The sequence below is a fragment of the Alosa alosa genome, unplaced genomic scaffold (genome assembly GCF_017589495.1).
Source record: "Alosa alosa isolate M-15738 ecotype Scorff River unplaced genomic scaffold, AALO_Geno_1.1 AALO_1.0_unplaced_9, whole genome shotgun sequence".
Lineage (NCBI taxonomy): Eukaryota > Metazoa > Chordata > Actinopteri > Clupeiformes > Clupeidae > Alosa > Alosa alosa.
The window spans coordinates 58,608-81,561 of record NW_025963093.1 but is presented as its reverse complement, the minus strand read 5'-3'; the positions used below and the strand labels follow the sequence as shown (position 1 = coordinate 81,561).

The 22,954-nt window shown below is 42.8% G+C and overlaps 1 protein-coding gene across 1 annotated transcript in view; it reads right to left on the bottom strand.

The window, feature by feature from the left end:
- LOC125290785 (NACHT, LRR and PYD domains-containing protein 12-like) overlaps positions 1–22,954 on the bottom strand; it is a 62,120-nt gene that overhangs the window by 1,487 nt on the left and 37,679 nt on the right. Inside the window, 6 exon segments of the mRNA XM_048237274.1 lie at positions 13,024–13,142; positions 13,230–13,252; positions 13,598–13,828; positions 14,422–14,517; positions 14,998–15,282; positions 20,787–20,923. Coding sequence (XP_048093231.1) covers positions 13,024–13,142; positions 13,230–13,252; positions 13,598–13,828; positions 14,422–14,517; positions 14,998–15,282; positions 20,787–20,923 — 891 coding nt within the window.

The window sequence follows — 22,954 nt, the reverse complement described above, 5'->3', positions numbered from 1 at the left end:
TAGCGTGGCACAAAGGTGTGCACTCGATTTTGAAGATTTTTGAATGCATATTTCAAAAATATGCTTATTTACGAGGCGTTTATCGGCTGCACTGCACTATTTCCAAGGGGACCAGTTTCAGGGGCTCCACCCCATGGATCGTGTACTGACAGTAGCTAGGTCCAGAGAGCGGGCTCTGCTAGGTCTCACTTTGATGATAGTCAGTCGCAAATTTAAACGGATCACTTTCGGAACCGCTTGTGGGTTAAGATGCAAGATGATTATCATGTCTGACCTCAACAATAAAGACTCCCTGTATGCAGTTTGCTTGCATAAAATGATTAGTGTTGTGCGTGAAGGAGGTCAAAAGAACGCGTTCATTGAACACGCTCATTTTTAAAGTGAGCGTTGAACTGAACGAAACACACATTTTTAATAAAGAACTTGAACGTGAATTAGTTCACATTGTGTGTCATGAACAGCAGACATCACTGTAAATGAACGTTGGAATTTGTTTTCCATTGAAAACTGAGTGACATCTAGCCTCGGTGTTCCCATGCTGCCTTGCGCGTGATTTTTGATTCACGCTGCTAAGGCAGCCTGAGACCATGGAGCAAATTTTTAAGCCTGAGATAGGGAACCAATCACAGAACAGGTGGGGAAAGCAAGGCGATGATGAGCTATGCACAGGCGATTTGATAGACATCCGTGGGCACCCAATAAACGGATCTGGGCATTTTTTCAAATACGAAAATGAACGTTTGGTTCCCAGACCACGCCTCTTTGAGAAGTGGTGGCGCTAGCCAGGCTAAGTGACATCTGTTTTCTCTTTTGAAACGCAACGAGAGAAAGTTCCTCCCTCCTGTATTTTCGCTGGTGCCGCTTAAATCATGTATCACCAGACAGAAATGGTTTTTAAACATTGTGTGCGCAATGCATTGCGGGCGACGTAGTGTCCGGCTGAGAATAGTTGAATAGCATACTGGCAAAGATCCTTGATTACTAGCTTTAACCCTCTCTGATACTGGCTTCCGCTGCGTTACCCGTGTGTTCTTCAGTGGCTGCTATGCCTACACCAGCATAGCGGGTTAGGCATAGCAACGCCGCGTAGCAGGCAACGACAAGAGGGCGGAGGGCTGGAGGAGCGAGAGTGAGAGAAAGCGCTGCAATTTTAAAAAATGGATGCTGCAAGTTTCATCACCTGGTAAGAAACCCACAATTGCAGTGTCATGAGCAAATGTCTACAATGAGCAGCTTCAAAGAACGATAGTGATTTCTAGCTCGTGAGTGTGAGAAAAAAAGTATTTATTTGAATATCTCACGAAAAAGTAAAATGAACTGAACTTTAAACTAGTTCAGAATTAAAATTGTGAACTTTGAGCGTGAACTGTTCACTTTGAGCATGTATGAACTGAACTTGAACTAGTTCAGAAAAGCTGTGAACTGGCACAACACTGATGATTACTTGCAACAACACGCCAACAAACACGGGTATGTAGTGACCACTTTCGAATAGCCCAGGCTACTTTGGACTTTCAAGAGACTTTTGACTAAAAGCGACAATTCGACTGCAAGGTCCCAAATTGAAATGGAGCGATAGGCTAATGCCACATAGGCTAACGCTAGACAAGTTGCAGACTGGCGACAGCACTTATCCGCCATCAAACCGCGGGTATGTAGTGACCACTCAAAATAAAAAGTATGTTTTAAACTTCAAATAGCATTAGGAAGTTATTCAGTAAGCTACAGTGGGCAGTGCTTCGACTTGGCCAGCTTCACTTTGGTCGTAGCGTGGGATCCGCCGTATCAACTTTAATTTGTATTTTCCCAGTGAGACGCTGCAACAACCCAAACAACCGTAGATGGCTCAAGTGAGCAGGGTGTCTCGTGTAAAAGAAATGGAGCCTGGAAAACCCTACACAGACTTCATTACAGACTTTAGCAGACTGGTTTAGAAATAATTTAATAGCCAGAAATATTCCTGCCCTGCCCTAATAAAGAAATATTTGGTTAACTGCGAGTGAATCCCGCTTGCAGCCGTAGAAGAAACGCAGGACAAATTAAACATTCTGGTTTTCTCGAGTGCAAACGATGATAGACAGACATCATTTGACAAAATATAGAGCATATTAACCTCCGTTGCTCAGCCAAATGCCTTCCTGTTACATCCTGTTATCACGGAGTTACAGGCGATAAAACAATTTTTGATGGTCACAAGTTTACTTCATTAGCCGGTTTATTTTTGATTATTAAGTGCTTATTCAGTAGAGCATTTAGTGCTCTTCCCAATCCCAGACGCTTCACATTGCATGTTTGTTTGTAATGGATGCAACCCTGGAGATAGGCTCGCGCTTGACGGCAATGAGTTGTTAACAGACAACCAAGACATATAGCCCAGCAGCAATCTAGGGACTGTTCATTTATTGAGGGGCCACCAGAGGAATTTTGAGTGCTTCAGTCAAAAGTTGCATGATCCTCCCTTGCCTGCTAGAAATTGTTCAATGACCGTCCGACAGAATTGTTAAAACAGACATGACCCTCCTGCCAATTGACGCTGTCTTCCGCCAGCGCTGCTTTGGCGCCAAAGCCACACACTGTGATAACGCGTTCCGTGAGCTTGCATGCTACCAGTCCTTCCTTTTCAAATGTGTTGCCTGTTTGCACAATTTCACAAATAATCATATGTGATTAATAATATGACAAATAATCCCTGCACGGGGACCGAAACAATGCATGCCAACTTTTTCCGTGTTTCTCACGTATTTTAACTTCCCCGCTGTCTTGCCGCTTTTAATGTTTTCCTCCTCCTCAGAATATCCCATATTTTAATACTCTCATAACAGCCCCAAGCATCGGCCTGTCTCTGTGTTGCCCTGTTGTTACCCCCTTGCCCTTCCCAGAGCCAAACAGATGTCTTCAAATCATCGTTTTCCTTGTTTGAAGGCTAACTTAGAGTGATGTTAACCTATTTAAGTTTAACGGCGTGATTGTCGTGAGAGCACGCATTCATTGGCGCTTGCATGTTCGGCCTTATGTTCTACGTGCGCACCTGAGGGCTACTCAGCTACTAGAGAAAGAATTTCCCCTGTTTGTATGTTCACTCCAAGTTGGCCTACCATAATTTACCAACTCTGCACTGTAGACCCTAACTGGCTATTTATATTTTTTTCTGTGAAATAAGCAAATGTATTTGTGCAACTTTATGAAGCAGAATTACGCACTAGGCTACTTGGAAACATAACACATTAAGTAAAGGACAGATGTATGTTATAGTGACAAAATATTAACTTTCAGTGTTTTTTACGATGTCTTTGTCATGGGAAGTTTTTCCCCATGCATTTTATTCTAGGCTACTGTCAGTGACTGCCGGAGAGAAGCGGGTTCTGTGTTTTCGCTCATGTCAGTGACTGACGCGGAGAAGGGGTCTGGGGTCTGTGTTGCGTTGTGTTAATTTATTTTCAATTGGGCATGCCGTGGCCGTGTCGCCCACTGCTCAGTTCTGACAAAGCCGAATTTACCTCTTTGAAACAATGAGTGCGCCGCTTTGTATGGTTATATATTGCTTGGACAGGGGGATCCCAAGCAGCTTTCAGCCATAAGGCTACTTTGAGAACATTTTCTAAATCACCCGACACTAATATTCAAAATGTTGAAAACTATTTCGGCATAGGCTATTAACTGACCACCCGATTCACGTTGACTGGGGGGCAGGGGGGGGCCATCAGACATTTGTGCCCAGTTAATCCGGCCCTGCCCCCAACAAATCACACCTTCCCACCAGCTGTGACTGCTTAAAAGAAGTCAAGAGGACTCCTAACTCACAGACCTATTCACAAACCGGTTTTGTGGCATTTCGCCTGTTTTGAAATCCTATGCGGCTTCAGGAGTTTCCAATCGTGACGAGAAGCAATTTTGCATTGTAGGCATAACTAACATGCAATAATGCCACCAACAACAACCAAAATTAGGCTACTCATTGTCAACATGTAAATTAAATGTAACATTATTGTGAATCAAATTAAAATGTTCTCTTTTGCAAACGTAGGCATAGGCATAGTAACAGATTAGTTTAATAATGTTACAAGATACTACATCAATCCTGTATGTTTCATTAGGCTACTAGGCTATTTGTTTTGCCTTACTCTTGATTCATTTAGGCTAGGCCTTTTTATTCAGTTATTCATCATCTTCTGTCGTTATAGCGCAGCATTCTCAGACCTGTCACCTGCCACTCATCGTAAGGGAGGTGTTTGGAATCATTCCCGCGTTCCCAATGTGTGTCTCAATTATCCCCCGCTGACCACCTCACACATTTCTCTAGATTTTGCAACGACCTTACATGACACAATGCCATAAAATGCCAGTGTTTAGGACACCGAATAATGTTTGTAATGATACCAGTTAGGCCTACGCTCAACAGTAACATAAGTGTAATGAGCTATTCATTGTCGGGTGCATGGTAAAGTGTAATTCTTACTTTGGAAAACAAACATTTGCCGATATCATTGGATAGGACTATGCCTACTTGTTTATTTTTACGTGAGCCTACAATGGCCAGTTCAGACAAAGCCGAAATTACTCATTTTGAAACATTTGTATGGTTATATTGCTTGACTTAAATCCCAGAGAGTAGGCTAGGCTATAGCGGTCTTATACGTTCAGTGTGGGGTATAAACAAGCTGAGAATTTAGCGGGGTCACGTCTGCCTGTCACAGACGTGGGGAGCTGAAGCTTGGGATACAGTTACTACAGTAACAGTATTTTATTTTACTTCTTATGGAATATATATTTTTTTTCACTTTTATAAAGGCTTTGTTTGAATGCTGTTGGAACAAATAGTAGTTGATTATAAAAGGCAACTTTCTGTTGCAATATTCTGTGTGTTCTGGACTGCAGGTAACTTCCCAGATAGCAATTTCCTTTGGGCCGGATCCGCATAAAAGCCTTTAGATCCGCCTGTAGCGGACATACGGTATCTGACTGTGGTCCAGGTCTACTCCTGATACAGGTTTCAGCTCTGCTAGCAATGCTGTTTTATCACCGGTTTACAGATTTGTCCCAGGTCAATTTCCGCAACTCAACTGGAAGTCAGGAGATGCTTAAAATACAAAAACACTGATTTGGCCTAAACCTGTGACAGGATATGAGCCGAAGGACCATTTTTTCACAGCAGACCCAGGTGGTAATGATATTAATTAAGGTGCTGATTCTGCTAAATTGACTGTCCTTTCCCTACTTAATTGTCAACTGGCTGCTAAAGGGAAAAAAGGTATTTTGAATGGCACAAATTTAGAAACCATGGGGTGCACTATGTTCCCATGGCCACTTCATTTCTACAGTAAGGCTGAAAAAGAAGATATAGTTGGCTCAATATTGATCATATGTTCGTTTCATTATTTTTATTATTACCTAGCAGTGGTAAAAGTAGTCAATTGTTGTTTGTGTCAGATCAAACAGTGCTATGAGACAACCCCATATTCTTGCCAGGCATGCAGAAGTCCAAGAAGTAACGTTAATCAAGGATCTTTGGTTTGCTCACTATCAATCTTTTGACATGATTTGCCAGCCTGGACTAGGACAGCCCAATCTTTTCAAGGTAGGCTCTGCTTTTCTGCTTTTATCTCTGTTGGTTTATTCAGAGACAACAATAAGCAAATGAGCGATTGATAACTTTACTGTAAGGTTATACTATTATTTTCCAGCAATATAGGCTAGGCTACTAGCTTAGCTTGAGCAAAACAGCCATCACAATAACTAGCCTATTTTGGTAACAGCTAACGCCAACAGGATCACTGATGATAAAAACGAGTGTAATTGTGACTTAACCTATTTTCAAAAAAGGAATAAATGGCTCGTGGTTTATTTTTGTTGTTTCAGATTGACCATGGAGATGACTGAGGAAGACAGCCTGAATATCGATGGGAACAGTGGAATTAACACGACAAACTTTGTCTGGGGATTGCACTTCTACAGCCAGGTTGTTGAATAAAAAATAATAAAACACTACGGCAAACGAAAATAAAAATAGTTTTAAGGATGGCCTGGCGCAGTGCTTTTGCACGCCTGCAGAAGTCAGCCAAATATGAATGTAATTCCGCGGCATAAAGCAGATGTATTTGTTTATTGTACAGAAAATAAAAATGACATGTAAAGCAGTCAATTGACTACATTGCAGTCAAGAAGTAGGGGCAAATTAATTTACACAAACCAAAGCGTGGGTCATAGTTGTCTAAGCCTCTATTAAGTAGCCTGTTAAAAACGTCACAGATAGTATTAAATCGGCAACAACATTGTTTTCAGCAGAAGCCTACCCAAGGCTACAGATTAATTCTGAACAGTTATTTCTCTACTGGCTCAATTATCACACCACTATTTTGATTTGCGTAGCTGCGTTACCCCCAACACTGACAATAATGTAGACAGCAAATTTCGATTTTGATTTTCGTTACCACCGTGTAGTCAAGCCTTAAGACACACCCAAGTAGCCTAAATTGAGGTAATGTTTAATTATGCATGATTTATTTTGTTATTGAATTCGTAGGCTGGGATTATTCGGCAAGTCTCCTGCTTTTTCAGTAGGGGCGGCAGGCAGAGCGATGTACAGTGGCAGAGCTACGCACAGTGGCTGAAAGTGGTACTAAAGCTTCACGCAGCTTCACGCCTCGTAATGCGCAACTGAAGTGGTCATTTGAAAGCGATGCCCACTGTATACACATTTAGCCTTAACTCAAAACAGTTGTCATTATGTCATTCTGATCTGTAGAAATGTCACATGCAGCCATGCCTAAATTTATTAAAGGCCACATTAATTATAGGCTAATATATTATAATATATTATAATATTCAGTATTCATTATACACCCTCATGGTGACGCCTCTCCATCTTTCTGACCACTTCTTCATCCAGTTCAACGTCAGCCTGTCAGAACAGCCTCCGGCTCCTCAGCCGATGGTCATGTTCCGCCGCAACATCCGAACCTGTCTCCAACGCACTTCTCCTCTGTGGTTGCCTCCGGCCCACCTTCCACTCAACACCTTCTCCTCTCTGGAGGTTAATGAAGCCACTGACTCGCTCTGCTCCACACTGACCTCAGAGCCCAGACGAGCTGTGCCCTCTACCACAAGGCCAGCTCGATCCAAACATTCTCATCCATGGCTAAATGATACCCCTCCGGACAAAAGCGCACCAAACTCAGAGCCGCTGGAGAGGAAATGGCACAAATCCAAACTAGCTGACGACCTCAAAACTACCAGACACTCCTGACCTCCTTCTCAGCCAGCATCACTGCTGCTAAGACTGCTTTCTACCATGACAAAATCAACAGTGCTACAGACACTGAAAGTTTTTCTCAACCTTCAAATCGCTACTCAACCCTCAGCTGCCTCCTCCTCCATCCAGCCTTACTGCAGATACCCTCGCCTCATTTTTTACAAACAAAGTGGCGGCAATCAGCAGTCAATTCTCTACATGTCCACTCAACACATCTGACTCAGATACCGCGACTTACAACCTCTAGGGACTGCTGGAACATCTTTTTTCAGCATTCACGCCTCTCTCCGAGTGAAGTGTCCAGACTCCTGACATGCAGCCGTCCTACCACATGCTCGCTGGACCCTATACCTACGAGCCTACTTCAGTCCATCAGCCCGACCATCGCTCCAGCTATCACACATGTGATAAATGCCTCGCTAACCTCCCGCACATTTCCAACAGCGCTTCAAAATGGCCCGGTAACACCAAGCATTTAAGAAAGCTTCTCTCAACCCTGCTCAAGTCGAGAACTACCGCCCTGTCTCACTACTGCCTTTCCTATCCAAAGGCATTGAACGAGCAGTCTCCAAACAGGTCTCTGACTTCCTTTCACAGAACAACCTTCTGGATCCAAATCAGTCTGGGTTCAAAAGCGGCCATTCTACGAGAAACGGCTCTGCTGTCTGTAACAGAAGCCTTAAAGAAGCCAGGGCGACCGCTCGGTCATCAGTACTCATTCTGCTTGACTTATCGGGTTGCCTTTGACACGTTAATCACCGTATCCTTCTCTCTATACTCGCTGACATGGGAATCTCCGGTTCTGCTCTCTCCTGGTTTGAATCCTACCTCAGGACGCCGCTTAACGTGATCATGGCTTGGTCAGCTATCCCAACCTCACCATCTCACCACAGGGTCCCCAGGGCTCAGTGCTGGGCCCTCCTCTTTGCTATCTACACCACCTCCTTGGGACAGATTATCCGTTCGCACGGCTTCTCATACCACTGCTATGCAGACGACACACAGCTCTATCTGTCCTTTTCCACCTGACGACCCCTGGTTTCAGCACGGATCTCGGATTGCCTTTCAGACATAGCTACATGGATGAAGGCACACCACCTCCAGCTGAACCTCTCAAAGACTGAACTGCTGGTCATCCCAGCTAAACCTACCATACACCACGACATCAACATCAAATTTGACTCCCTGTCTGTTTCACCGACCAGGACTGCAAGAAATCTAGGAGTTGTTCTTGACAACCAACTAAACTTCTCAGATCATGTTGCCTCAGTCGCCGGTCATGCCAGCTTTGCACTCTACAACATAATGGAAAATCAGGACTTACTTGACTCAAGATGCTACCCAACTTCTGGTTCAGGCAATAGTCATCTCACCACTTCGACTACTGCAATGCCCTCCTGACAGGTCTCCCAGCCTGCAGTGAAACCACTTCAGATGATCCAGAACGCCAAGGGCGGGCGCCACTGGTCTACAACCAACCCAAAGGGCACATGTTACCCCGCTGCTCATCCAGCTACACTGGCTACCTATGGCGCCCCGCATCAAATTCAAGTCTCTAACGCTTGCCTACAAAGTAGTCTCCGGCTCTGCTCCCACCTACTTGAATGCCCTCATGCGCTCAAGCCAATCCAAACTTTTCTCATCTGTTGTTCCTCGTTGGTGGAACACACTGCCAGTTCTTACAAGGGCAGGGACATCCTTTTCCACTTTCAAAAAGCTCCTGAAGACCCAGCTCTTTAGAAAACATCTACTCTCATAGCAACACTTACAAGAAGTCTTACTGATCCTAGCACTCACCAGCCGTTTTAAACTGACAAGTAACTGTTAAAAACAGCACTCACCGACGCACTTATTCTTACTGTACTCTAATGTTTTTTAAACTGTCCTAAAATTGTGAGAATTGTTCTAAAACTTACTGTTTACCATGTTGTTAGTCGCTTTGGTTAAAAAGCGTCAGCCAAATGTAATGTAATGTAATGTAATGAATGCTTAGCTGGAATGATGTTTCCCTATCATCCTATTTCTAAAGCAGGCATACCTGTGGGCATGTAATTGAGCTACGGGTTTTCTTCAGGAATGGCATGTTTGAACGGGCACTGCACTAGTGGACATAAATGCATGGTTAAAGTGTGTGTGTGTGTGTGTGTGTGTGTGTGTGTGTGTGTGTGTGTGTGTGTGATTGTGTGTTTGTGTGTGTATGTGTGTGTGTGTGTGTGTGTGTGTGTGTATGTGTGTGTGTGTGTGTGTGTGTGATTGTGTGTGTGTGTGTGTGATTGTGTGTGTGTGTGTGTGTATTTGAACATACTGTATTGGACAGTCTCCTGCATCTTCTCCCAGACTCTGAACTTCAGGTTGTCCAGATGCTTGGCCACATTGATCAGAGCTACTGAAACCCTCTCTGGACACTGCAGTGTGAATTGGGCTCTGGAATAACATCCAGGAGTCAGTGCTGCTGTAGGTTTGGGTTCAGAACCACAGAGAAGAGAGAGAGACAGGAGGCAGATCACTCACCTTTCCACTGTGCTCTTGTAGTTCTATGAAAATAAATACACAGTTTTTACAAAGCAATACAAAGTATTACGGTTACATTCTCTGGAAAAGGTGCAATAGAGGCCATCCAGCCTATGACAAAGCCACAACTTAATTTTCAAAATGGGACAAACAAAAATAGAAAAGAAAAAAGAAATATCAAAAAGGGGACGCAATAAATGTGGTTTTGCTCAGTTTTTACAATTAAAGGCAGCCCGGGCACCAGAGGAAAAGAAAATGTAGAAATTATAATATGCCAAAAAAGAAAAGCATCCGAAGGAACAAAAAGATAATATCCCAGGAGGCAGTTTCCTCCATGAAGTAATGCAGTCACAAGACTGTATCTTACCTGCAGGAATGTGACATCATCAGCTCCCATCTCTACCTCTATAGCTCTGATTGTGTCTGAAAGAGATGAAATCTCTGCTCATCTTCTCAATCTTCTCCTTCATCATCTGACCCTTCTGCTCCTCTTCCTCCCTCAGTGCAGCTATCCTGGCTGCCTCTTCATCTAGTAGAAACTGGTGAAGCTTCGCAAACTCCTCCTTGATCTGCTTCTCTGTGTGCTGGGCCTGAGTCTGAATTAACAGATAATAAACCATCAGAAAGGTTTATCATTAAAGGTACAGTTCAGTTGCTTGTCTGGTGTAGCCTGTAACAGTATCCAAGGACTTTGCACTGACATTGGGCATGAAATGTGCACCAACCAAGTAATAGTGATTGAATCAAATTGGGGAAGAAATACTTACAGTAACAGTTGAAAGCATGATGACAAATGACAAAACACTGTATTTCGACGCTATTTGAATTAACAATGGCTTATTATTAATGTTGATTTCAGTAACCAACATAGCCTACTTAGTCAGTTAGTTTTGTTTAGCCTACTCATGATCAAGGTTGCTAAGGAAACAAAACTTATGCTATCAACCCACCATGCCATAAATGTTGTTGACATCATTGGAAATGGTAATAAAAATGTAACTTGTATTTGAAGTTTTTCAGGCCACAGTGTCGTCACATTATCTCAGATAAAAGCTATTAGTAATCTCTCTTTTTTCTATCTCTTTTATTCTCTCTCTTGTGTGTTTGTAACTACTCCCTGATCTCTGTAGATCTGAAACAGCTAACACATGTAATCTTCATTCATTCCTATCCATCTATTTCTCACCTCAACGTGGGCTGCTGTTTGGTCACATATGAGTTTAGCTTTTTCAAAGGCATTTAGTTTTGTTCTTAAAGCCTCCAGTTTGAGGTTGATGTCCTCCTGGAAGAAAACATTTGTTCACGTGTGTAGCTTGTGTGTAGCTAGGACCAATATGTCATTATGTACATGACAGCATAAGCTATGCAATTGTCCATAATTCTCCTTATTCACCCGGCGGCCAGAACAAGGCTACAGGGTACACTTACCATTGTCCAGCAGATGGTGGTGGTAATGCAGAACTACCGCCCTGTCTCACTACTGCCTTTCCTATCCAAAGGCATTGAACGAGCAGTCTCCAAACAGGTCTCTGACTTCCTTTCACAGAACAACCTTCTGGATCCAAATCAGTCTGGGTTCAAAAGCGGCCATTCTACCCGAAACGGCTCTGCTGTCTGTAACAGAAGCCTTAAAAAAGCCAGGGCGACCGCCGTCATCAGTACTCATTCTGCTTGACTTATCGGTTGCCTTTGACACGGTTAATCACCGTATCCTTCTCTCTATACTCGCTGACATGGGAATCTCGGGTTCTGCTCTCTCCTGGTTTGAATCCTACCTCACAGGACGCTTCGTTTAACGTATCATGGCTTGGTCAGCTATCCGAACCTCACCATCTCACCACAGGGGTCCCCCCCAGGGCTCAGTGCTGGGCCCCCCTCCTCTTGCTATCTACACCACCTCCTTGGGACAGATTATCCGTTCGCATGCGGCTTCTCATACCACTGCTATGCAGACGACACACAGCTCTATCTGTCCTTTCCACCTGGCGACCCCTGGTTTCAGCACGGATCTCGGATTGCCTTTCAGACATAGCTACATGGATGAAGGCACACCACCTCCAGCTGAACCTCTCAAAGACTGAACTGCTGGTCATCCCAGCTAAACCTACCATACACCCACGACATCAACATCAAATTTGACTCCCTGTCTGTTTCACCGACCAGGACTGCAAGAAATCTAGGAGTTGTTCTTGACAACCAACTAAACTTCTCAGATCATGTTGCCTCAGTCGCCCGGTCATGCCGTTTTGCACTCTACAACATAATGGAAAATCAGGACTTACTTGACTCAAGATGCTACCCAACTTCTGGTTCAGGCAATAGTCATCTCACGACTTCGACTACTGCAATGCCCTCCTGACAGGTCTCCCAGCCTGCGCCCAGTGAAACCACTTCAGATGATCCAGAACGCCCAGGGCGGGCGCCTGGTCTACAACCAACCCAAAAGGGCACATGTTACCCGCTGCTCATCCAGCTACACTGGCTACCTATGGCGGCCGCATCAAATTCAAGTCTCTAACGGCTTGCCTACAAAGTAGTCTCGGCTCTGCTCCCACCTACTTGAATGCCCTCATGCCAAGCCAATCCAAACTTTTCTCATCTGTTGTTCCTCGTTGGTGGAACACACTGCCAGTTCTTACAAGGGCAGGGACATCCTTTTCCACTTTCAAAAAGCTCCTGAAGACCCAGCTCTTTAGAAAAACATCTACTCTCATAGCAACACTTACAAGAAGTCTTACTGATCCTAGCACTCACCAGCCGTTTTAAACTGACAAGTAACTGTTAAAACAGCACTCACCGACGACTTATTCTTACTGTACTCTAATGTTTTTAAACTGTCCTAAAATTGTGAGAATTGTTCTAAAACTTACTGTTTACCATGTTGTTAGTCGCTTTGGTTAAAAAAGCGTCAGCCAAATGTAATGTAATGTAATGTAATGAATGCTTAGCTGGAATGATGTTTCCCTATCATCCTATTTCTAAAGCAGGCATACCTGTGGGCATGTAATTGAGCTACTGGGTTTTCTTCAGGAATGGCATGTTTGAACGGGCACTGCACTAGTGGACATAAATGCATGGTTAAAGTGTGTGTGTGTGTGTGTGTGTGTGTGTGTGTGTGTGTGTGTGTGTGTGTGTGTGTGATTGTGTGTTTGTGTGTGTATGTGTGTGTGTGTGTGTGTGTGTGTGTATGTGTGTGTGTGTGTGTGTGTGTGATTGTGTGTGTGTGTGTGTGATTGTGTGTGTGTGTGTGTATTTGAACATACTGTATTGGACAGTCTCCTGCATCTTCTCCCAGACTCTGAACTTCAGGTTGTCCAGATGCTTGGCCACATTGATCAGAGCTACTGAAACCCTCTCTGGACACTGCAGTGTGAATTGGGCTCTGGAATAACATCCAGGAGTCAGTGCTGCTGTAGGTTTGGGTTCAGAACCACAGAGAAGAGAGAGAGACAGGAGGCAGATCACTCACCTTTCCACTGTGCTCTTGTAGTTCTATGAAAATAAATACACAGTTTTTACAAAGCAATACAAAGTATTACGGTTACATTCTCTGGAAAAGGTGCAATAGAGGCCATCCAGCCTATGACAAAGCCACAACTTAATTTTCAAAATGGGACAAACAAAAATAGAAAAAGAAAAAAAGAAATATCAAAAAGGGGACGAATAAATGTGGTTTTGCTCAGTTTTTACAATTAAAGGCAGCCCGGGCACCAGAGGAAAAGAAAATGTAGAAATTATAATATGCCAAAAAAGAAAAGCATCCGAAGGAACAAAAAGATAATATCCCAGGAGGCAGTTTCCTCCATGAAGTAATGCAGTCACAAGACTGTATCTTACCTGCAGGAATGTGACATCATCAGCTCCCATCTCTACCTCTATAGCTCTGATTGTGTCTGAAAGAGATGAAATCTCTCTGCTCATCTTCTCAATCTTCTCCTTCATCATCTGACCCTTCTGCTCCTCTTCCTCCCTCAGTGCAGCTATCCTGGCTGCCTCTTCATCTAGTAGAAACTGGTGAAGCTTCGCAAACTCCTCCTTGATCTGCTTCTCTGTGTGCTGGGCCTGAGTCTGAATTAACAGATAATAAACCATCAGAAAGGTTTATCATTAAAGGTACAGTTCAGTTGCTTGTCTGGTGTAGCCTGTAACAGTATCCAAGGACTTTGCACTGACATTGGGCATGAAATGTGCACCAACCAAGTAATAGTGATTGAATCAAATTGGGGAAGAAATACTTACAGTAACAGTTGAAAGCATGATGACAATGACAAAAACACTGTATTTCGACGCTATTTGAATTAACAATGGCTTATTATTAATGTTGATTTCAGTAACCAACATAGCCTACTTAGTCAGTTAGTTTTGTTTAGCCTACTCATGATCAAGGTTGCTAAGGAAACAAAACTTATGCTATCAACCCACCATGCCATAAATGTTGTTGACATCATTGGAAATGGTAATAAAAATGTAACTTGTATTTGAAGTTTTTCAGGCCACAGTGTCGTCACATTATCTCAGATAAAAGCTATTAGTAATCTCTCTTTTTTTCTATCTCTTTTTTATTCTCTCTCTTGTGTGTTTGTAACTTCTCCTGATCTCTGTAGATCTGAAAACAGCTAACACATGTAATCTTCATTCATTCCTATCCATCTATTTCTCACCTCAACGTGGGCTGCTGTTTGGTCACATATGAGTTTAGCTTTTTCAAAGGCATTTAGTTTTGTTCTTAAAGCCTCCAGTTTGAGGTTGATGTCCTCCTGGAAGAAAACATTTGTTCACGTGTGTAGCTTGTGTGTAGCTAGGACCAATATGTCATTATGTACATGACAGCATAAGCTATGCAATTGTCCATAATTCTCCTTATTCACCCGGCGGCCAGAACAAGGCTACAGGGTACACTTACCATTGTCCAGCAGATGGTGGTGGTAATGCACTCCGTTTGCAAACTGCCAAAAAAAACTCACTGAAGAAGAAGAACAGGCCAGCGAACCCTTCCTCCTTTTCAGTGAGCTTTTTTTTTCAAACGGAGTGCATTACCACCATCTGCTGGACTGAGGTGTAATGGCAAGTGTACCCTGTAGCCTCGTTCTGGCCACCGGGTGAATAAGGAGAATGAGATATGGAAAACACATATTCACATTTAGACCATTATCTAAATTATTACTTGAATATTAATTAATCATGACACCTATCATATGAGAACACTGAAACTCATCGCCACATGTGAATAGTCTTACCTTAACATCTTGTACAGCCTCACTGATGGGACTGAAGTTGTGGTGTTTGTGTGTTTTTGAGTCTCTGCACACCACACAAACAGGCTGTTTATCCTCCAGACAGAAGAGCTTGATTTTCTCACTGTGCAGACTGCAGAGCACCTCAGATCCTGCTGAAGTTCTCTTACCTCTCTCCTGTAGGTAGATCTCACACAGGTTCCTTAGAGCCAAGTTAGGGTGGGGGTCCTTTGATGACTTCATCCTGCAGATGGGACATTCCCTGGATCCTTTGCTCTCCCAGAACTTCTGAAGACAAATTTTACACACACTGTGACTACAAGTGAGGACGGCAGGGTCTTTGAAAATGTCACAGCACACAGGACAGCAGAAATCCTCCTCTGAAAATGATTTGGATGCCATTTTCTCTTCTCAAAAATGATCTTTGTTGTAGAGGCCGTCTCAAACTCAAGCTTCCTTCACTTTCAAGTTTGGAGATTGTTTGTGTTTGAATAAGAAAATGCTGCGTACCAAGCCACACGTCTCAACAGGGCTATAAGCTGCCTATTTTCGCTCTCTTACATGTATGTGTCACTTAATATTCATTTCTATACAAACCAAGACGGCAGATTCCTAAAGAAACGCAAGCACCCACACCATAGGTGTATCTAAATTAGCTATGTACCAAAAATACTGTGACTCGAAGAGCTGTAAAACAGTGTTGTAAGGCTGCGTGTACAAATCCGCTTGGAGCTCCAGTGGAATTTTGATTTGCGACGAGAATTCTCGGTCTAACCGTTCATGTGCCTTGTTAAAGGGTGGAAATAGACGACCCACCAGGCCAGCACTAACCTCCGAGCACGGTAAACAAAATCGGATATTTCAGGCAGTAAAAGCCCCGGTAAGAACCAAACCAGATTTTGTGCAAATCTACACACCTATGGCTACTGAAAAAATGTAAGGTTAATTTATTAAATGTTATTTTGAAGTATTAAAAAACATTGTTGTTTTAGAATTTTCGAACGAAAGGCGTGGTAATTGGAGGCGTTACGATATATACAAAATAATGTAAAAGACATGCTATATATTAATGTAGCACCTTTGGCATGTGTCTTTTCTATTCTGAAATCATCTGATTTGATCAATGAAAGCAGTGCTAAATGTAAGTATAAGTATTTATACTCTTTTGATCCCGTGAGGGAAATTTGTCTCTGCACGTCTCACTTCCAATCATTCAGACTTTTAATGCACACAATTTAGGAATTGTGACAAACATTGAAACAGATAACCCTCCCCCACCCTCCCACACACACACACACACCCCAACCTACACATAATGAACTCAAAATTGAAATATGATTGATCATCTATGGTAATGGGAGCTGTCTGAAGACCATAAGATATGATACAATATACACCAAGATTATGTTCTGATGATTATCTTATTTCAGCATGACTCCTATCAATACCCATACCAATGTATTGTTATACTTTATTTTGTTTTCAGTGATTGCAGGTCCAGAGAAAGGCTGATGATTGGCACTGCTACAGAAGCTGGTAAGATCCTCAAATTATAGTGTTTCAGAGAAATATTAAAGTACAGAAACACTCTCTAAGTGAAGGTGTGTGTGAGAGTGAGTATATGTGTGTTATGAACAGGGTCAGAGAATGATAGCTCTCCTCTGCCCCAGTCCAGCTGAACTCTGATCCTCCTGGGCCCAGTTTAAAAAAAATAAATAATCTGGATCAAAATGATCCGGATTTGGAAATCCCATGTTTTTTGCTATCCAGGATCACCTGATCCATCTTACATTTATGTTTTTATCCACCCAGAGCTTTACCAAAATGGCAAGCCAGTCTTGGGCCAAATGTGAGCCATAATAATTTTGCTATCTGGATAGCCGCTATACCAACTGGAACTAGGCTTACTACTAATTGTTTAAAACAATTTTCTTTATTTATTTCCTCCTCGTTGTTCGTTCTGCTTCGTCTTGTCCTTTTTCTACTGTTATCTTCTCTCACGCGAAACCAACCCCACTACCGACTAACCATTACCATATCCATAACCATGCAGAATCCCCAGGGCCTTACCATGTAGAATCAAACAAGAACTAATTCTTTCTAGTCTGGCTATCTAAGCTCTCTGGCTATCTTTTGAGATTGCACATTAGTCTGGGGAGTCTGCTCTGCAGTTCTACTGCACAAGAGGCGTGATCAATGGGCATAGTTCAAGTGACTCTGTACGCTTGGATAGTCCTTCAACCAATCAGACCAACGATCCGAGTGCACCTGGTGGATACGCTAGTTTGGGATTGGACCCAGCAAACGTGGACAGGAAGCAGGAGAGATAGATGTGCAGGTTTCCAGCCTGAGCTGCAGGGCGAAATCCAAATCGCCGGCAGATCAGGCAGGGTTTACCCAGCCTAAATCCTCTCCCCACTGCCAGAGAAATATTTATTAGCATTCCATTCTGACCACTTGTCTATTGTTTTAAAACCTATTCATTTTGTTGTGCAAAATGAATGTATTAAGCACTTTAGCCTCCGCTCAGGTTACTGCGTGAATGTGGTATGTCGGCTTCAAGCCTTGTTGTATGTCCTTTTTATGTTGCATATGCACTTGAAAACACAGAGCTTTTAATTTACGTTGGACTTGTCCAATGACCAGTGTCGGTTCCAGGATTTTTCTAAGACGGGCCAGAAAGGGGCCATATTTTACACTGAGGGGCCAAGAACTGGTCAACATCCATGCACAGAAAATCCCTTGTTCAGTAAGGCTGTTACAAATAATTCTGATTCTGATTCAGATTCTTGAGCTGCTTCCAGCCCAGGTGGTGGAACTCGGGCCGTAGCCAGGATTTTTCAAATACCGAGTATAACAGAGGTCGGTTCGTCCGCCGCTCACGGCCCTCGAACCCGCCACTGGCATGGGAGTCGAGCGCTCTAACCACTGAGCTAAAAGCCCAGGCTTCCAACTCAGTGGTTAGAAGCGTTCTTAACAAAACGAAGGGAGAAATTCAAGAAAAAGATGTGAAGATCATTATGTTAGAGGGGAGAATAGCAGAATGAAAAGAATGAGAAGAAGAGGAGAGAGTTGGAGAGGCAGCCGAAGGAGGAGAAGGAGAAAATGAGAGTGGCAGAGATGGAGAAAGAGAGAGTAAAAGAAGAGTTTGAGAGGAGATAAGAGAGAGGTATGAGAGAGACGCCAGAGCTGAAGCAGAGAGAAACCTCATGAAGATCATCTTGCCTGAACAACAGAGAGTCATCAGAATTAAGCAAGAGAAGATGGAGGCAATGTTCATCAGACAGAAGAGCAAAGATATTGAAAAGTTACGTCAGGATCTCAGAGTGAAAGAGAAGATAATTAATGATCTGAAACAGAGTAGAGAGAGAAGTGAGACTGATGGAGAGAGAAGTAAAGATAGACAACGAAAGCAGGAGATGGAGATTGAGAGAATGAAAGACATGTTGTATGAGAAAGACAAAGAGATGGAGAGGATGAGACGGAAACACGAACGAGAACTCCAGGAGTCAGGCATCAGTGCAACATAATTTCAAGTGAAATATTAAATCGAATTTACTTGAATTATGACAAACTTTCACCAATAACGTGTATATTGTACACTATAAAATCGAATAGCTATTCTTACTTAAAATGTTTAGTTAGTATTACTCAGTTTTTGTCTTTTGTTGATTATGTTGATTTTGCCTTTTGAGATTACTTCCTAAAATGAGTGTAATGTAATATTGAGGTGGAAAGGTAAACATGATAATTGAAATCAAGTGAACTATACTTGAATTGCTGAAGTTTTGCTACACTGTGTATAATTCTGGGGTATTCTCACTGCATTCTGATGTGTTCATATGTTACTTCTGGGGAGAGGGCCATACCATTGTACATAACTTTGTCTTAGGCCTGCGTCTGTTTACCATCAAGAAGGTCATATGGCCCTGTGTTTAGGAACATCCGAGGAATATCAGTGATAACATGGGCCGAGGGAGATAGCATGCTGTTCTGTTTAGGCTAGTATTTCCATCTGGCCAGAGCCGGTTTTGTACACTAGTTGGCGCCTGCCACGTTGGCATGATTGACGTTTGTATGTTTTAGTTTAACAGGCTTTGTATGTTCTGACTCTGGGACGGATCGTGGAAGCGACTCGAGGAGCATCTTCTGTCAGAAAGCTCAGGGAGCCCGCTTCTAATAACAACCTCAACTGTTAGACTGTGCACAGTTTTACTGTTCGAGACTTAGCCTGTGCTCTGTTATTCATTGTTGTACCATCTACAATAAATCATCATCCAATCGCCGATCCTGATCCAGCCGTCAAGCTTTATTGACCATCATCAATACAGACATTAGAACTAAAACACAACGCAACAACCAGAGAATCCAACAACTGTGAGGTTAGTTAGTTCACCTTAGTTTAAAAAAAACATGCAAACCGATTGCCTTGAAATTACAGACTAATCTGCAATAGGAATTGCAAGTTGTGCAAACAAATGCTTGCTTAGTGTAGTACACTTACACTACTGAGAATTCCTATTTAATGCATAAGGTTGCCAGTGAATTCTGAGTTTTTGTAAGCTTTTTTTATTATTATTGGATCAAATACTTCGCAGGACTTTTACTTTCTGAACCCGGGGATGTGTCAGCCTCTGGTTAGCACCCCTTCAATACACATGTAGTGATTAATAAACACATAATATACTTTACTTGTAATGACCAAGTAAGGTTAAAATGTTCTTAATCAAACTTCAAGGGCAATCGGTTTGCATGTTTTTTTAAAGTAAGGTTAATTAACAGGTTAAGTAAGGTTAGAAAAGTCAACATTTTGTACTAAGTTGAGCTAAAAACTGTTAGTAAAGACACCAGTATTTTTGGAGTTGGGTCAATCACATCACTGTTAACTCAACAAACAATCTTACGTTGGCAGAATGATGAATTTTAAATTGTGCCCGCTGGTAGAATGAACAATTGTGCGTATGTTTTTGGGAAAAAACAAACATTTGAATGCATAAGGTTGCCACTGGGATGCACAGCTAGAGTTCAGTAGGGTGAATGCTGCAGGGAAGAAGCTTCCTCTGAATCTGCTGGTTTGGGTGCGGAGAGACCTGTAACGCCTCCCAGAGGGGAGTGGGGTGAACAGTCTGTGGTTGGGGTGAGAACAGTCTTTGAAGATGCTGTGCTCCTTACACAAGCATTGCTTGCCCTGGATGGCCTCAATGGAGGGGAATGAGGAACCGATGATGCATTGGGTAGTTTTCACCACCCTCTGTTCCCCTCTGAGGAACTAGTTCAACTTTCTAAGTCAATACCAGTCTAATGTAGATATGTTTTACAATTAAGACACAATCATCACTTTAGAGCCATGCACAAGATACTGGTTGTGCTGCAGTCCTTTTCATTGGTGATTGTGTGTCTTATACGAGGGACACTGAGGAGCCTTTAGACATCAGCTTAAACCCTGGATAGAGGGGCTCAGTGAATGTGGTGTAGAATGTGTGGAGGAGGGTGAATGAGTCAGGCGAGACACTGTAGAAGGACAGAATGCCAGCCTGCCAGTTCAGGTAGACCCCTATTCTTCTCGAGGGTCTGCGGGGGATGGTTATTTTAGTGCTTTTATTATTGTGCCAGGTAGAGTAACTGTCAGGACGACAGGCCAGAGTCCAGGACTTGCCATCCTTTCCCATGTTTTTGGCTGTACGCAAGCTTTTCCTCTGGATGCTTTTATAGGCCACAGCTATATGAGCCCCAAACCCACTCCAATCAACCTCCCAGTAGCATTGTTCAGACACACTCTCTCCACACAATACCTGAGACGCAAAGCGAAATCTCTCTGGGTGTTCGTGATACGGTTGCTCCACTTCCACAAATGCTGCTTTTCTCTTGCACTCAGAAAGGGAGACTCTTTTGTGTGCTGTGTTTGGGTCTAGGGTGAGATAACTGATATCTGCAAACAAGAAGAGAGGAGAAAAGGAGAGAACATCCCCATCAAAACAGTGAGCAGAGTGTGCTGATGGCTAACACACACACACACACACGTACACACACACACCATAGTTGTCAACATTGAGCATTGAAAATAAGGGAGATCTCTTGGGTTTCTCATCCAAAATGCAGGAACATTTCAACATTTGTCTTTCTGTTGCTTTCCCTTTACTGACAGCAAGAATTCAGACTACAAAACTGCTGCACTAAATGAGGTGTGAAACTAGGCCTAATGTGTCTTTGCTTACAGATTGTCATCAAATCCTGCTATCAGATGAAAACATCTGTTCTAAAAAAACTGATAGTTACGGTCCTTAATTGTGATTGGCTGAATCACGTTCGATGCTGTTGTAAAATCCAGCACAAACATACACCATGACCGCATTTTGTTCTATATTACTGCGCTACCATAACTTGATAGGCTACAAAAGTTAAAGTAGCTGCGTCTCGACGTTGCTTGGCAACCATTCAGATAGAGGAAATATATTTCTTGGCGGAAGAATGATTATCTTGGAATAAATCGTTACATTTCTCATTGCTTTGCCTTTACTTTATGAAACTTTGCAAGGTATTTATAGCAACTGTTTTAGAAAAGCAATAAGCCACTCGAGTCACTCCGCTAGTGCGTCGTGCCTAACAACGCCCCTTAGCTGTTAACCTACAGCCTCTCAGAGCTTATTGCTTCATTTTGGTGGAAGGGCAAGGGGGTAGCAACAGGACAACAGTACAGGGACTGACGGGTTCGATGGTAGGGCTAATGTTATGAGAATATTAAAATGCATGATATTTTATGTGGAAATATTAGAATGGGAAGATAGCGGGGAAAAAGTTAAAATACGTAAGAAACCTAGAAAAATATGGGATAATTGATAAACACGCACACACACATTACGTATAATTGTCAAGTCAAGTCAAGTCAAGTCAAATGTATTTAAATAGCACATTTCAAAGCAATAGCATTGCACCAAAGTGCTTTACATAAAATAATAATAATAATAATAATAATAATAATAAATATAGCTGCAAGCAGCAATGAGGGGGCCAAGCAGAATAGGCCGGAGTAGCCACGGTGACAAAAAAGAACTCAGCAGACACCTGGGATCAACAGGGCTGAAACAGGGCTGAGTATTGCCACCGCCTCCATGCCAGCCAGCCCCACCTAATCACCCCCAGCCGTCCCACCCCATCCTGCCCTGCCCTGCCCTGCCCTGCCCTGCCCTTTGCACGACGCATTAGAATTAACTGGATGGAACATGTTGTCATCAGTTTCACATCAAAAAATAAAAGATTGATAAAACAAACAACAATCTTCAGACAATAAAAAGTAATTTGGAAGGGAAATTGAAGAAGAAGAGTTGCCCTTAGCGTTAAGCTGTGATTTCCCTTTGGAAATCAGAGGTTCACAGGCTGCTGTGGCCTTGGTCAGTGGCGCCGCCAGCCGTAAACCTGTACGCACTGTGTGTACAATTTATTCATGAAATCATTCGATATTACAACAATAAAAAAAATAGCTTGTGTATTGTCTTAATTGAAACATGCTTCACAAGACAAATGATAGCCTAGGGCAAAGAGAATGGACATCTCAACATAAGGATACATCAGAAGATGATGATTGGTGTAAACTTTGTCACACAACGTGATGAGCATTTCTGGCGCTTAAAAACGCAACGTTCCATTCAGTCATAAAAAATGTAAGCGTAGGCCTAGTGCTCGTCATGATGTTCTGTCACTCTGTTTGGAACATCGCAGTTCGGGTTGATAAGATTCAGTTAATGCGAGTATGGATCGTCTCAAAGTTTGGGACAACCAAACAGCAGTGTAGGCAAAGCAAATCCTAATTGTTAAGTTACCATAGCTGTCTTTTCTCTAGGCCTGGGCCTATCGAAAATTGCGACATAAGCACATTGGTTTCTTTTTTCTTTTCTTTCTTGTTCGCGTGTTGGGTAGTGAAGCGATAATGCATTTAAAGCATAGGCTACATCATGTGAGCCAG